At 43.8% G+C, this 14,589-nt stretch overlaps 1 protein-coding gene across 1 annotated transcript in view; it reads left to right on the forward strand.

The window, feature by feature from the left end:
* EXT1 (exostosin glycosyltransferase 1) overlaps window positions 1–2,025 on the forward strand; it is a 363,437-nt gene extending 361,412 nt beyond the window's left edge. Inside the window, exon 11 of the mRNA XM_058178388.1 lies at window positions 1,556–2,025. Within this exon, the coding sequence (XP_058034371.1) occupies window positions 1,556–1,741 (186 nt within the window). The 3' untranslated portion in view covers window positions 1,742–2,025. The remainder of the gene's footprint in view (window positions 1–1,555) is intronic.
* Window positions 2,026–14,589: the final 12,564 nt, after the last annotated feature.

Raw genomic sequence — 14,589 nt, forward strand, 5'->3', positions numbered from 1 at the left:
TAAAATGAGGACCCAGATTGTTCGGAGCTATTTAGAGCTCACTTTTTTTGTTGTTTCCTACCCCTAAAAGGCAAATAATTGTTCTGTGACAATGGTAGTTGGAGAAAACTTAAAAGATACTGCTCTGGATTTATATTTGGCCTGGGGTCTTAACATTTTTCACCTGTTTAGATGAGAAAGGTGCAGAGACAAGACTAATTTCTGCCTCTTATCCATCCCCCATTCCCAACTATCATACTTGACCAGTAACTCAACAGACTGGTAGCCCTAAGAAGGTGTTTTCTGACAAGAAGCATTTCCTCTGTTTGAGATTTTAAAGTAGAATACAGATAGTCCTCGGCTAGAACCATTTGTTTAGTGACCGTTTGAAGTTACATCGGGACTGAAAATGTGACTAACATTGAAGCATCCCCATGGTCACATGATCAAAATTTGGATGATTGGCAACTGACTCATATTTACGGCGGTTGCAGATTAAAAAGTCAATGTTCCTCCTTTCCCCAAGCCATCAGTCACATTGTCCAATAGAAGTGCTGGCCGGTTGCTTGGTTATGTTGCGGCCTGCGGTGTCGGACAGTGAGGAGGTTGGGGAGGAATATGGGTTAGTCCTGGGGGCTGGGGAAAGCTTGGATGAGGGCTCTGCGTCGGAGGCAGAGAAGAGGATAGTAGCGATGCAAAGGAATGGCTGGAGCCCGTTCCTAGTGTGCACATGCACAGAGCTGCCAGAAGACAAGAACAATTAAGAAAGCAGGGTCGACTCAGGAGTAAGGCCACACCTTGGAGATAATTGGTCCCTTCCATAGGACATAAAAGAGGAGCGAATGGGACGTGGGCTTTTGCAGGAAGCAATTCGTTCATTTGGTTGATTGAAGATTGGAAAGTTCTGTTCGTGACTCTAATAGAATCTGTGCCAAGTTTGGTCTTGTCCTGCATTTGGAAATTGGTTCTCTGGCAGCATTCCAAGTGAGATACAGTGGGTGTTGATAAACATTCCTCTGAAAAAACTGTTCGTCAAAGCCTTGTTGACTGTGAATGACAGTAATTCACAATCATTTAAATAAAAGAGGTTTGGCCAGAATTAAGACTTCGCTTCATGCTTTCTAAAGAAGCCTAGGTCAGAACAGGTTACTCCACTCCTCCTCTCCCTAGCCACCTGTTGGAATGTCCTTGGTTCCCACAGGAAAACTTTTTATTTTGACTACAAGCCCCCAGCTATCTATCTTCCCCCTCCCTCTCCCTTCTTCTTCCTTGTGGCAACCCTGAAGCCTCAAAGATGGCCTCAGCCAGATTCGCTTCAGGGTTGACCCAAATTATTTAATCAGTCCAGCAGTTCAGTGCTACTCTAAAACATAATTTCCTTGGACCACTCCCTCATTCTGCTTTTCTCTTATGTGTGTTTTTGGGGAGCAGGGCAGAGGGGCAGTGAAGATTATAAAACTGAGGTAGGGATGCTCTGGTATCTTCATAGTTCTAGAAATTTTTCCAGGCGAAAAAAAAAAAACGGGCTACAAAAACTTTTGAAGAATAAACTGGCTTTGTTTGTGTTTTCTTGCAGACTTCCAGAGCTTCTCGGTGGGCTGATCCAGATCATTTTGCTCAGAGGCAAAGCTGCATGAACACTTTTGCCAGCTGGTTTGGCTATATGCCGCTGATCCATTCTCAGATGAGGCTCGATCCCGTGCTCTTTAAAGATCAGGTCTCCATCCTGAGGAAGAAATATCGAGACATTGAACGACTTTGAGGAGCCCAGCTGAGGGTGGGGTGGGGTGGGAGTGAGAACTGGATGGTTCCCCTAGCCCAGCGCAGAGCCACACAGATCCTCGAGTCAGACCGTGCCAAGAGCAACTCAACCCAAAAAAAAAATTGCGACATGCCAATGTAGTAGCCAAGTAGCTCTGGACCCAAAGGGAAATTGGGATTTGCGCTGGACTGCTTTGAAACACCCCTCGACAGGCTGCAGGTCCCTCAAGACTAAGTTGTGTACAGTTTCATTATGGAACATTAAATAATTATTTTTTGAAATGATTGCTATGCAGGTTTAAACTTTTTTAATGATAAAAAAAAATCCCTATTAAAACAGAGTTCTTTCTTTAATCAAAATTGTGTCGGTTGTTGTGACTCTTTCAAAGGGGCTAGGTTTTCTAAATAATATTCCCATAAAAATGTGGTCTGAGGCAAGCCTGGGGGCAATATGTTGTTCTTTTTAAGAGAAGATAGTTGTGCCTTTTTATTGAAAATGGGATCAATATGAAGACATGCAAAGCACATTCAAAAATACGAAACATGAGGGAAAACAGCAGTATTTGAGGTTTGCTCCAAAGGCCCCAAGCTAGAAATCTGTTCCAGTCCACCTCAAGTCACACTTCCTTGAGCCTTTTCCCACCTTCCACCCAATTCCACACCTTCCACACAACAATACATGAGCCCACAATAGATACAAACTTAAGGTGAACCGCTCCAAACTCAATTGCAGAAAATATGACGTGAGCAACAGAGTGGTCAATGCCTGGAATGCACTATCTGACTCTGTGGTTTCATCCCCAAACCCCCAAAATTTTAACCTAAAACTATCTACAGTTGACCACACCCCATTCCTAAGAGGTCTGTAAGGGGTGCGCATAAGAGCACCAGCGTGCCTACCATCTCTGTCCTAATGTTTCCTCTATTTGTATCTATTTATCCAATCCATGTTTATACTTATTACCTAATAGGTTCTTGACAAATAAATAAATAAATTTTAGGACAGTGAAATGAAGGAGGGGTCATTTTTTCCCCAAGGAAGAGCCCAAAGAAGACGTTTCTACTGCTCCAATGCAAGGGTTAAGATCTCTCTTTTTTAAAAAAAAAATTAAAATAAAAAGTTTGGGAAGGGCTTGGAAAAGTAGTGATTGCTAGAATTCCCACAGTTCTTTCTGGCTATACCCCAGTGCCTCACTGAACAACAGCTGAAGACTTGATATTTTCAAGAGAAATTGGAATGTCTTTCTCTCCAGTTTCATTTTCCTCATTTTGAGATCGTGCCGTTAAGAAATGAAATGTCAAATTGGAGCCATGGGTACTGACAACCTGTGGGATCCTGCACTATGCGTTTTGATATGATTAAAAAATGAAGTCCCCATGAAGTCCCCTTCAAGTCAAGATCTTTTCTTGATAGCTTCATGAAAGTACCTGGGACATTTTTCTGGCAATAATATGAATGTGGTTTGCCTATCCTTTCATGAATATACTTCCAGTATAATTTTAATTCCTAAAATTTACTAGATGGCTCCGGATCAGATACTGATCAGGTTTGGTCTTTCTAACTTTTGAGGATCAGTCAAGATCAATTAGGTGCTGCCATCTATCTGAAGAGCATGTTCTGCCTATCTGCAGCTGCTTCTTAGTGTGAACCCCTCAAAGAGAAATTGCAGACAAATGAAACTACAATTTTCCTCAACTTCTGGCATAAAAACAATCTACCGTCAATGTTCCCCTCTCCAAGCTTAGAAGTGTTTACTCAAAACTGAAGGAATTAAGAAGGTGTAAGTAGAATTGAGAAGAGACATCACATATTTCCAAAATTATACAAACCGTGCTAGCCTCTTAACCCCGACTTTTCCATTAAAAACACTTCAGATTTTAAAGTTTAAAAGAGTTGTAAGTTTCCTCCAAGGTCTAGTGGGAGCCACTTGAATCTTCTCCAGAAGACCCATGCATCCAACATGATGATAATAATAATAATAAATTTCAGTCATCATTCTCTTCTTGAAAAGAAGCACAGAGCTACACTTGTACAATCTTCCTTAATGCATGGGGCATATCCCTACAGAAGGAGTAAATTGTCTGATATTCTTATTAATCAAATTTCAGTTGTATTTTAAACGGGCAGGTGGATTATAAAAAGAAAAAGGCAATAAAATATTAATATGATCTGCCTTGGCTTCTCAACAAAAATGCTGAAATTTGGCGTGATTATAGCCCTCAAAGTTATATGCTGCTGGCCTAATTTCACATACTAAAGATAAATGATCTAGATTTTTTTCTTTTAAATCAGTATTTAGAACAGCTGTATCTGCACCATCTTGAATTTTGAATGTCATATGGTTAATCACTTGAATAAAAGAAAATTCCAAATCAGCCTCTCAAATACATAAAACTGAAACTTTTGAATTCTTCTGGAAGAGCCTTAAAAGGATAACAATAACAGTATGGCAATGATAGAGCTCTGGAATCCCTTATGTCTCCTATGTCCTTGAAATCTGCAATCTCAACAGATCTGGAAAACATCAGATATGGAAAACGAGGTTAGATGACTATGTAACTTCCTTCAAAAAATCTTGTGCACCAGCCATTTATTATGTCCAATCCCCAGCAAACTATCATTACAGAATAGAATAGAATAGAATAGAATAGAATAGAATAGAATAGAATAGAATAGAATAGAATTCTTTATTGGCCAAGTGTGATTGGACACACAAGGAATTTGTTTTTGGTGCATATGCTCTCAGCGTACATAAAGAAAAATAAAATACATTCATCAAGAATCATAAGATACAACATTTAGTGATAGTCATAGGTTACTAATAAGCAATCTAATCACATCAAAGCTTGATTTATCCTGTTGACCTATTTTAGTAATCTGGTAGTAACTTGCTATTGAGGTTTCAACATTACATCCAGGTTGTAAGGAGAAGAAGGAAGAGAAAAATACAATAGCCCAAAAATATACATAGGATGGCATAGCACAGTTTAGCACTGTCCAAGCTATAAAGTATGTGAATAGATTGGATACAAGACTTACTCATATCTAAAAAAGCATTTTGGTCATCTTTCTCTTTTGTGTAGCTAAGAGAATTACTCTGGTTTTTTTAAACTCTGAATACCCTTCACTGTTCTTGCTCTTTACAGATAGTTACAGCAATTAAACAAGAAACAAGGAAACAGATTCATTTCAAGATAATTTCAGGAACATATGGGGCATTTTCTCTTTTGTAACGGGTTTCCAAGATACATCCCGCCAGTTAGGGAACTATGTGCCTCGTAGACAACTTTGGAAATGTTTGTTCCATATATGGCATTCACTTTCAAGGAACGCTCCTCCTCCGTAAGGCTTCAGCCAGCATTGTCTCTATTGAAGTAGAAGACTTTACAGCCATGAGACATTAGAGGGACAAAGCTATTTCCAGGAAAGATTTGGAGCAAATTATATTTAGAAAGCTAGCAAAGAGCTTAGCAACAAAGGTACCCCTTCTTCCACTCAGTTCTTTCTCCTTGTCTGCATTAAATAGCTGCGTCTGTTACTCAGTGCTTATTCTCTGGGGCTGGTTCAATAATATTCAAAAGAAAATACTACATCTTTCTTTGCTATTTTTGTTGTTGTTGTTGTCAGTCACATTGAATAATCAACTTATCCCATTTCTCTAATGGCTAAAAAAAAAATCATGGCTTTTTTTTAGAAAACATATAACATTACTCTTATTATCATTATTTGAATCAGCTCAAAGATTCCAAAGAGTTGTCCCCACCAACATAACTCTAATCCCACTTCCCCTAGGCCTACCCTTCTGTCCAGGGGTGAAATGCTCCCGGTTTGGACTGGATTGCACGATCCGGGAGCGATGGGGGTGGATAGTTCAGAGAACTGGTAGCAAAAATCCCTGCCCCCCCCCACTGCCCACCCTCACTATTCTCTGTCCCTGAAGCTCTCGGTGGTGATATAGCTACAAACGGCCTTAAATGACTGCCGCGGCACTTCAAAGGGCCTCACTACAGCTGATCAGTGCTGTAGGCGGCTAGTAGACCAGTGCCTCTATTTTTAAAGAAGATAGACCAGTGCGCTCCCAAAAAAAGGCAATTAGTAGACCTGTGCCTCTATTTTTAAAGAAGGTAAACCGGTGCGCTCCCAATTTTTGTATACTTTATTATTTTTATTATTTATTATTATTGGCCATGCCCACCGGGTCACCTGACCACCAAGCCACGCCCACCAATTAAGCCCCACCCACAGAACCGGTAGGGAAAATTTTTAGCTTTCACCCCTGCTTCTGTCAAATAATTATAAAAATTTAGAAAGACAAGACTTAACTATGTAGGAATGATCTCGGTACTTTCAGCAGGACATCGGTACGGGTAGGACATGTGTAAAGAAATTGTCAGAATGTGGCTTAGTTCTGGGGGAGAATTCTATTTTAAAGGTAAATCAAACTATCAGTTAAGAAAAACATACTGAAATACTCTGGAGCATTTGCAACACATAATTGCAAATGCTCCAGAAAACTGGCTTACCTAAAAGTCATAGATGGTGCTGACATGGTGATTTCAGTTTAAACATTGTCATAAGTTCCTGCACTTCAAAGTGAATATTTAAGTTTGTGTAAAGATTTCATGTTCTTGATGTATCTGATGTGCTAATGTGAAGCTGTCAAGACTGAGTGTTCTCTACCATATTAAGCAAGAAATAGTTTTTTAAAAAAAAATTCAGGGATATCAGAGTTTCTTGCAAAAATCAAATCTAAAAGCACACACAGATAACTGATTCAGCTGGATTCATTAACTACTTTATATACATAATAACAAATTAAATAAATTTTACAATACCAATAGTTTTACAATACCAACATTACAGGAAAAACATAAGACAGGAGAGAACAGTTAGTTTCATTTCAGCAGAGCAGACAAGCAACAGGCTAGTTAGTTTCAGTTTCAATTCTCTGCACAGACTTAGAAGCTGCAGACTAAGATACGTCCTGGCTCCAGTCTGTCTCAGCTCCCAATTGGCTGATTTAGTTGCTATGGCTATTCATTGGCTGACCTTGTTACCATGTCTCTGCCAGTTAATGAATAATCTGACAAGGGATACTTTAACAAGGAATCTTGAGGTTATATTCATACTGACAGGAAATCCAGGGTAGCTACACTGTGGATTGTATGAAGAATTAAGCAGGAGAACAGCAGCTATTATAATCTGAGTCACGCTGGATGTAAAGATACTCCAGCATTAGAAGCAAGACAATTTTTCAACACTATTAGTTTGGGAACAGAAGTGGGTGGAAGCTGCGGCACTCCCATTGTGCGTGTGGCTTCCCACAAACAAACAACTGGAAAACAGAATGTTGGACTACATGGGCTTGTTCGAACCCAACAGGGCTTTTTCTTACATTTTTTGCAAATTCCCAGCAGAGGCAGATTGTCAAGCAAGAGAACACTACTATAAGCTCGAAAAGCCTTGGTTAACGCAAGACGACAAAAGCAGCAATTCAGCAAAGCTGCAACTTGTTTAGGAAAACAGATCATCAATTCTGTGTCCCATAACGGATGCACAAAATGTTCCTGATTTTTCACCGACTGCCCCTGAAATCCTCTCCAGCGCCAATCCTGCCCTTGCTTTTTTGGTAGGTTAAAATGGGGTTTCTGTAGAATTAACGAGAAAGGCTGAATCCTACAAAAGAAGAGAGTTTACTTCTTTCACAAGAATACTGAAGGAAAAGACACCCCCGTTGATCATTTGAGTAATTTATTCTCTCGTCTTTTTTTAATAAAAAAATAGCCCAGTATGTACTATCTTGATAAAAGATTTATGTGAGAATAAGGAAGAAGATCACACTGCACCCTGGAGGAAGCTCACTCCATGGTAGGTTTTGTCTACAGTACTAAAATGTAAAATGAGCCCACCAACTGTAAAGGTTGTAGGGACCTCTAGAGTTGGTAAGTCTGGGCCAGATAGACAAGGAGTTTAAGTTGTCATGTTCATAAGAGTATGTGGTTTGTGCAGGACAAGAAACAATGGATGGAAACTAATCAAGGAGAGAAGCAACCTGGAATTAAGGAAGAACTTCCTAACAGTGAGGACAAATAACCAGTGGAACAGCTTGACTTCAGAAGTTGTAGGTCACTGGAAGTTTTTAAGTAAAAAGTGGACAGTCACTTGTCTGAAATTGTATAGGGTCTCCTATTTGAGCAGGGGGTTGGACTAGAAGACCTTGAAGATCCCTTCCAGCTCTTTCTGATTGACTATATTTCAGGTACCAAACAGCAAAGACAAGGAGGTCACCAACTATATAGATAGCTTTGGAATCCTGGGAGATGCCATTTCAACACAATTCTGGGATAAGCAGTTGGAGAAAACTGCCTTACTTTGAACTACAATACAATTCAACAATGAGAACACTTATCCTGGTTTTTTTTATAAGAGATGTTAGATTCGGGCAATAAAGAGGCAGGAGACCAGTGAGTGACAACAGCTCTTTAGTTTATAGTGAACCCAGCAACTGCCGTCTGGAAAAACCCCTCTTTATATACAGTTTTGGCTGAGGCTTCAACCAATCAACAACGTGCTTGTTCCCGCCCAAGTTTTCCTCCAAAACTCTTAAAGATACATTACACTCCTTCCCTCCCAGAACGCATTGTACCCACATTTACATAAAATTAGCATCTTATTTCTCTACGTAGTCACGTAAGTAGACTGGGCGTCTCCTAATTCTCTCGGACCTGCGCAATCCATTTTCTGGGAGTGAGTCGAGCTGGCCGGAGGGACTGTTTGTTCCTCCTAGCTCCTCCTCTAGGCCATCCGGCCCTGGATTATCGGCAGAGTCGTCCCTGCTGTCTTCAGGAGGAACCGGTTGGTGTCGCTGAACCTCATCGGACTCAGATAAGTCCCCCGTTTGTCCCGGGTTTGAGTCAGCTGTGAATTCAAACATTTGGTAGTCAGGGCCTGGCTGATTTGTTTCTGTTTGACTTGCTATTCGTTTTCTTATTTGGTCTATGTGGCGTCTCCAGACCCGGCCATCCTCCATATCTACCAGATATGATTTTGGCCCGGTTATCTCGAGAATTTTCCCTTTTAGCCATGTTGGGCCCTCGCTATAGTTATGTGCCCATACCGGGTCGCCTACTGCCATTTCTCTTGTTTTACCATGTGCCCCCTTGTACCCATCTGGGGTGTAGGTTGGGTTTAGTCGGTCTAATGGGCACCTGAGCTTTCTGCCCATCAATAGTTCCGCCGGGCTGCGGCCAGTTGTCACACAGGGGGTTCTGTGTTGGACTGCTAGGAAGGTATCGATTTTTGTTTGCCAATCGCCTGGCCTTATCCTAGATAATGCTTCTTTTGCGCTCGAGCAAGCGTTCTGCAAGTCCGTTCGTCGCCGGGTGGAAAGGCGCCGAGAGGGCATGTCTGATGCCCTCCTCCGCCAAGTACCCCTCAAACTGGGTTGCCGTGAATTGCGGGCCGTTGTCGGAAACTAGGGTGTCTGGCAACCCATGGGTTACAAAGAGGTGCCTCAGGACTGAGATCACTGACTCGGCCGTCGTGGATCTCATGAGGATGATTTCTAGCCATTTGGAGTAGGCATCTACTACCACTAGAAAGGTTTGCCCGTGGAACGGGCCGGCAAAATCGATGTGAATCCTAGACCATGGCCCCTGGGGTTTCTCCCACTCCCTGATTGGGGCTGTAGGGGGTAGTGGCCTTGACTCTTGGCAGGCTTGGCATTTCCCTACCCTGTCGCTAATTTCCTTGTCCATCCAGGGCCACCACACATAGCTCCTCGCTAAACCCTTCATTCTCACGATCCCCGGGTGGCCCACATGCAGGAGTTCCAATACCTTTTCCCGTAATTTCTCCGGGATCACCACCCTGTCCCCCCATAACAGACACCCCCCTTGAACCGATAGCTCCTCTCGTTTTTTCACAAAATCCTTGAAACGCTCGCCCGGCGCAGCGGGCCATCCCCTTTGTACCCAACCAATTACAGTCCTTATCGTAATGTCCTTGTACGATGCCCTAGCCACCTCCTTGGACGTGACCGGGCCAGAGTCCAAAGAGTCAATTAGCAGGACGGGTACCCCCGGGGTAGGGTCTTCGATGGTCTCCGGTAACGGGCATCTGCTCAGGGCGTCCGCATGCCCTAAGTCCTTTCCTGGCCGGTGAAGTAATTTGTAAGAGTATGCCGCCAGGAAGATGGTCCATCGGGTCAGTCTGGGCGAGAGGGCCACAGGCGTTGGGCGGTCGCCCGCCAATAGGCCTAGTAGGGGTCTATGGTCCGTGACTATCTCGAAGTCACGTCCGAAAACATATTCGTGGAATTTCTTTACCCCGGAGACTATAGCCAATGCTTCCCTATCTAGCTGACTATAGTTCCTTTCGGCCGAAGACATTGTTCGGGAATAATACGCTATAGGGGCTTCTGTTCCGTTTGGCAATCTGTGGCTGAGCACAGCCCCCACCCCATAGGGAGATGCATCACAAACTAGCACTAATGGCAACGTGCCATTGTATTGAATAAGGAGGCTATCGCTGGACAGAAGGTTTTTTACCCCTTCAAATGCCTTAGCTTCCGCCTTCCCCCATGACCACACAGTTTTCTTTGCTAGTAATTTGTGTAGCGGTTCGGCTATTGTTGCCTTGTTCTTTAAGAATACCGCATAGAAGTTTACCAGGCCCAAGAATGCCTGTAACTCCGTTTTATTTTGTGGGGCTGGGGCCTTCCTGATGGCCCGTACCTTGCTCTCAGTGGGGTGGATCCCTTCCCTGTCTATCCGGTAGCCCAGGAATTCTACGGACCCTACCCCGATCTGGCATTTGTTCAGCTTAACCTTAAGCCCGGCAGACCGGAAAATGCCCAAAACCTTCCTCAGCCTTACCCCCAATTCCTCTAAATTCTCAGCCGATATCAAGACATCGTCGAAGTAGGGCACCACCCCGGGTAGTCCCTGCAATAGTCGCTCCATTAGGTTCTGGAATAACCCAGGAGCCACACTAACCCCAAACTGTAACCGGGTGCATTTAAAAGCACCCCGGTGCGTGACAATTGTTTGCGCTTCGGCTGTTCTGCTATCTACGGGTAACTGCTGATAGGCTTGAGCCAAATCTAGCTTGGCGAAAACCTGCCCTTGTCCTAACGAGTGCAGCAAGTGTTGCACTACTGGGACGGGGTATGCACTCTTCTGCAATGCTTTGTTAAGCGTTGCCTTGTAGTCAGCGCAAATCCGGACCGATCCGTCCGGTTTGACTGGGGTGACTATAGGTGTCTCCCATTTTGCATGGTCGACAGGCACTAGTATCCCCTGGCTTACTAGTTTGTCCAGCTCCCGGTCAATCTTGGGCTTTAGGGCAAATGGAACCCTCCTAGCCTTTAACCTGATAGGGGCAACTTGGGGGTCTAGATTAAAAGAAATAGGGGTCCCCTCGTACTTGCCCAGGCAGTCTTTAAAGACGTCCTCGAACTCCTTCATTAGTTCATCCTTGAGGTCGACTTCGTTCCGGAAGACCCCAGTCACTCCCATGCCCAAAGCTCGGAACCAGTCCAGTCCTAGCAAACTCGGTAAGGTTCCATCCACTATGGTGAGTGGCAGGGTTTTCTTGAACTGTCCATACTTGACTTGGACGGACGTTACCCCTCGAACAGGGATTCGATTCCCTTGGTAGTCCTGCACTCTCAGCTTCTGGGGTTGTAGCTTGCGCTTCGCGACGGCTGGCAATTTTCTCACGAGGGTGTCCCAGGACATAATCGTGATTGATGAGCCGGTGTCCACTTCCAGTTGGCACGGCACCCCTTCAATGTGTGTCTTGGTGAAAATCTTTTTCTCTAGTTTCGTCGATGCGTGTCCCACTCTCGCGGCGGTCTGGTTTAACTTCGCGCCCTTTTTGAATGGACCAATCCTGGGCCGCTTCGCCGCTCCCGCGCTCTGATTGGTCGGTTTGAATTTTTGGCGGGAAGGTTGGGGGGCTCGACAGGCCTGCGCTATGTGGCCTTTCTTTTCGCACCGCCGGCAAACCGCGTCCTTAAACTTGCAGTGTTGTCGTTGGTGTTGGCCCCCGCAACTCACGCATTCGCTCCGATCCCCTCTCTCCGGCCTCCCGGTGTGGAAAACCTCTTCCTCTTCCTCACCTTCCGATTCGGCCTGGACTTCCTCATTGTGGACCGGGGTTGTTTTCGCTCCAGCCCCTGGCGCGTTCGGCATTTGCAGGGTCTCTGCCGCTTTGGTGGACATCTCGTGAGCCCTGGCCTCGTCCAAGGCTATTGCTAGCGTCAGGTTGCTTTTAGATAGCAGCCGCCTTCGCAATCGGATGTCCCTGACCCCACAAATGAGCTGGTCAAGTAAGGCGTCTTCCAAATCTCTGTACTCACAATGGTTCGCGGCTTTTCTCAATGCCGCCATGTACACACTAATCGATTCGCCCTCGCGCTGTACCCGCTGCCTCAACTCGAACCGTTGGACGAACTTTGAGGGTACTGGTGCGTAGTGTGCTCGAAGTGCCGTTTGCAGTGTTTGCCACGGTACCGACTGTACCGGCGTCGGCTCTGAAAGTGACTCCGCGGTATCGAAAACCTCTGGACCGCAGTGGCTTAGGAAGTACGCTCGCTTCCGATTGTCCGAGACTCCTTGGAGTTCGTTCGCTTCGAGGAAACACTCGAAACGAGCCATGTACGACCCCCATTTCTCCTTTGCCGGGTCGAATGGCGCTGGCGGTGTGTAGCTGGACATCGCTGCTTTCCGCCCCTTACTGTCTGGGTTCGTGAATTCCTGGTTACTTCAGCTCTTTCTTGTGATCTCGCTGCCTCGAGATCCCACCTTCGTCGCCAATGTTAGATTCGGGCAATAAAGAGGCAGGAGACCAGTGAGTGACAACAGCTCTTTAGTTTATAGTGAACCCAGCAACTGCCGTCTGGAAAAACCCCTCTTTATATACAGTTTTGGCTGAGGCTTCAACCAATCAACAACGTGCTTGTTCCCGCCCAAGTTTCCCTCCAAAACTCTTAAAGATACATTACAAGAGAAGTGGGCCAAAGATTTTGTTTTTAACAAAACTTCATATTTTGAAGAATTTAAAAAAAACTGAGTCAAAGTTTTGTTCTTTTTTTTTTTTTAATATAGGAGGAGATGCTTTTCATAAAACAAAGTTTATGCTTTCAGTGGGAGCTTTGCCACCAAAAATTGCACGGCATAATTTTGGATGGATTTGGGAATCACAAAAAGGGGAATTGGGAAGTCACCATCCCTGCTTTTTACAACGTATGCAGGATAGACCACTGGCTTCTCTTAAGCTAGAGGTAGAGGTACCCCTCTATGTGCTAGTCATTCCTGACTCTAGGGGGCGGTGCTCATCTCTGTTTCAAAGCTGAAGAGCCAGCACTGTCCGAAGACGTCTCTGTGATCATGTGGCCGGCATGACTAAACGCCACAGGCCTTAGACCAAACGCCATAGACCCTATGGAACGCTGTTACCTTCCCACCAAAGGTGGTTCTTATTTTTCTACTTACATTTTTTATGTGCTTTCGAACTACTAGGTTGGCAGAAGCTGGGACAAGTAATACGTGTTCACCCCTTTACCTGGCACTAGGGATTTGAACCGCTAAACTGCCAACCTTTCGATTGACAAGCTCAGCATCTTAGCCACTGAGCCACCGCATCCTTTTTTTTTTTTTGCTTCTCTTAGATGTTTCAAATTCTAGCTCCCATCATCCTAAGTCAGTACAATTAATGAGAAAATTTTGTTGGCCTTGGCTTGAAGTCCAGAAAAGCCAAGTAAATTTAAATTAAGTTTATAACTTAATTCCCTGCAAGCAATTGAGACACTGTTTCTGCTAGGGACTTTGACATGTAACATGACAATATTTAAAAGGACGTCTCTTAACTTGAGGATGGAGGGATATGGGGAAAGATCTCATCCAAAGATCTTAAATAGGAAGTAGAAACAGATTGCCTTCATATCTCAGATGCTCTGATCCCAAGCAGTTTATGGAAGATAGCTTTCTTTCTGTATCCCTCCTTGGCCTTCAAATATTATGCTTCTAATATAAATCTTTCCCCCCTCCAAAAAAATTCTCCCCTTGAGAATCAATGTGTGTTCAGTGTAACTTTAAAGCTCCTGAAATAGATGAAATGGTAAAAAAAAATGTACCTTACATGTTCAGACAAGGAATTTATAAAGCTCCTTATACCAAGTTGTGTCCTTCCAGCCTTCCCAAATCCAGTGTCCTTCAATTATATTGGTCCAATATTTCCAGCTAGATATGGTGACAGCCAATATCCTTTTGCAAGATTTAAAGCAAGATCGGGTTAAAACGAAAAATTACATTTTCTGTTAGGTATGGTAGCAAGCTGATTGCTCAAAGGCAACATAAGGGTGTCTTCAGGATGGTTTAAAAAACGAGTTAACATGGCAACTACAATCATACGATTGAAGCTCCATACTTTTTTGTAAGAAATGTAAAAAAAAAGGGGGGGGAAGAACTTTGATCACTTGGTTGTTATCAACTGTCCAACTAGCAGGGCCGAAAAAAGCAGGCACTCTCAGAAACTTCAAAACTCCAAACATTAAACTTTATTGAGTACACCATCTTGGCACTGAAGAATTAAAACCAGCTCTGAGGTTTCCCCGCACAATGCTACATAGTTAAACATTTGGCTTCCATTCTTCCCACCCATCATGATCACATTGACCAATTAGAAATAAGTCTTTTGTTTTTGAGAACAGTTCATCTCTTTGTTGGACACCTGCAGTGATCTTGGCATGGTCTGGGCTCACACAGTCTATTCTTGAAGCATCTGCATTCTTTCTCACCCATCCCCCTAATTTTTTGGCAAATTGAATAGTGATAAGTGGTTAA

The sequence above is a fragment of the Ahaetulla prasina genome, chromosome 3 (assembly GCF_028640845.1).
Source record: "Ahaetulla prasina isolate Xishuangbanna chromosome 3, ASM2864084v1, whole genome shotgun sequence".
NCBI lineage: Eukaryota > Metazoa > Chordata > Lepidosauria > Squamata > Colubridae > Ahaetulla > Ahaetulla prasina.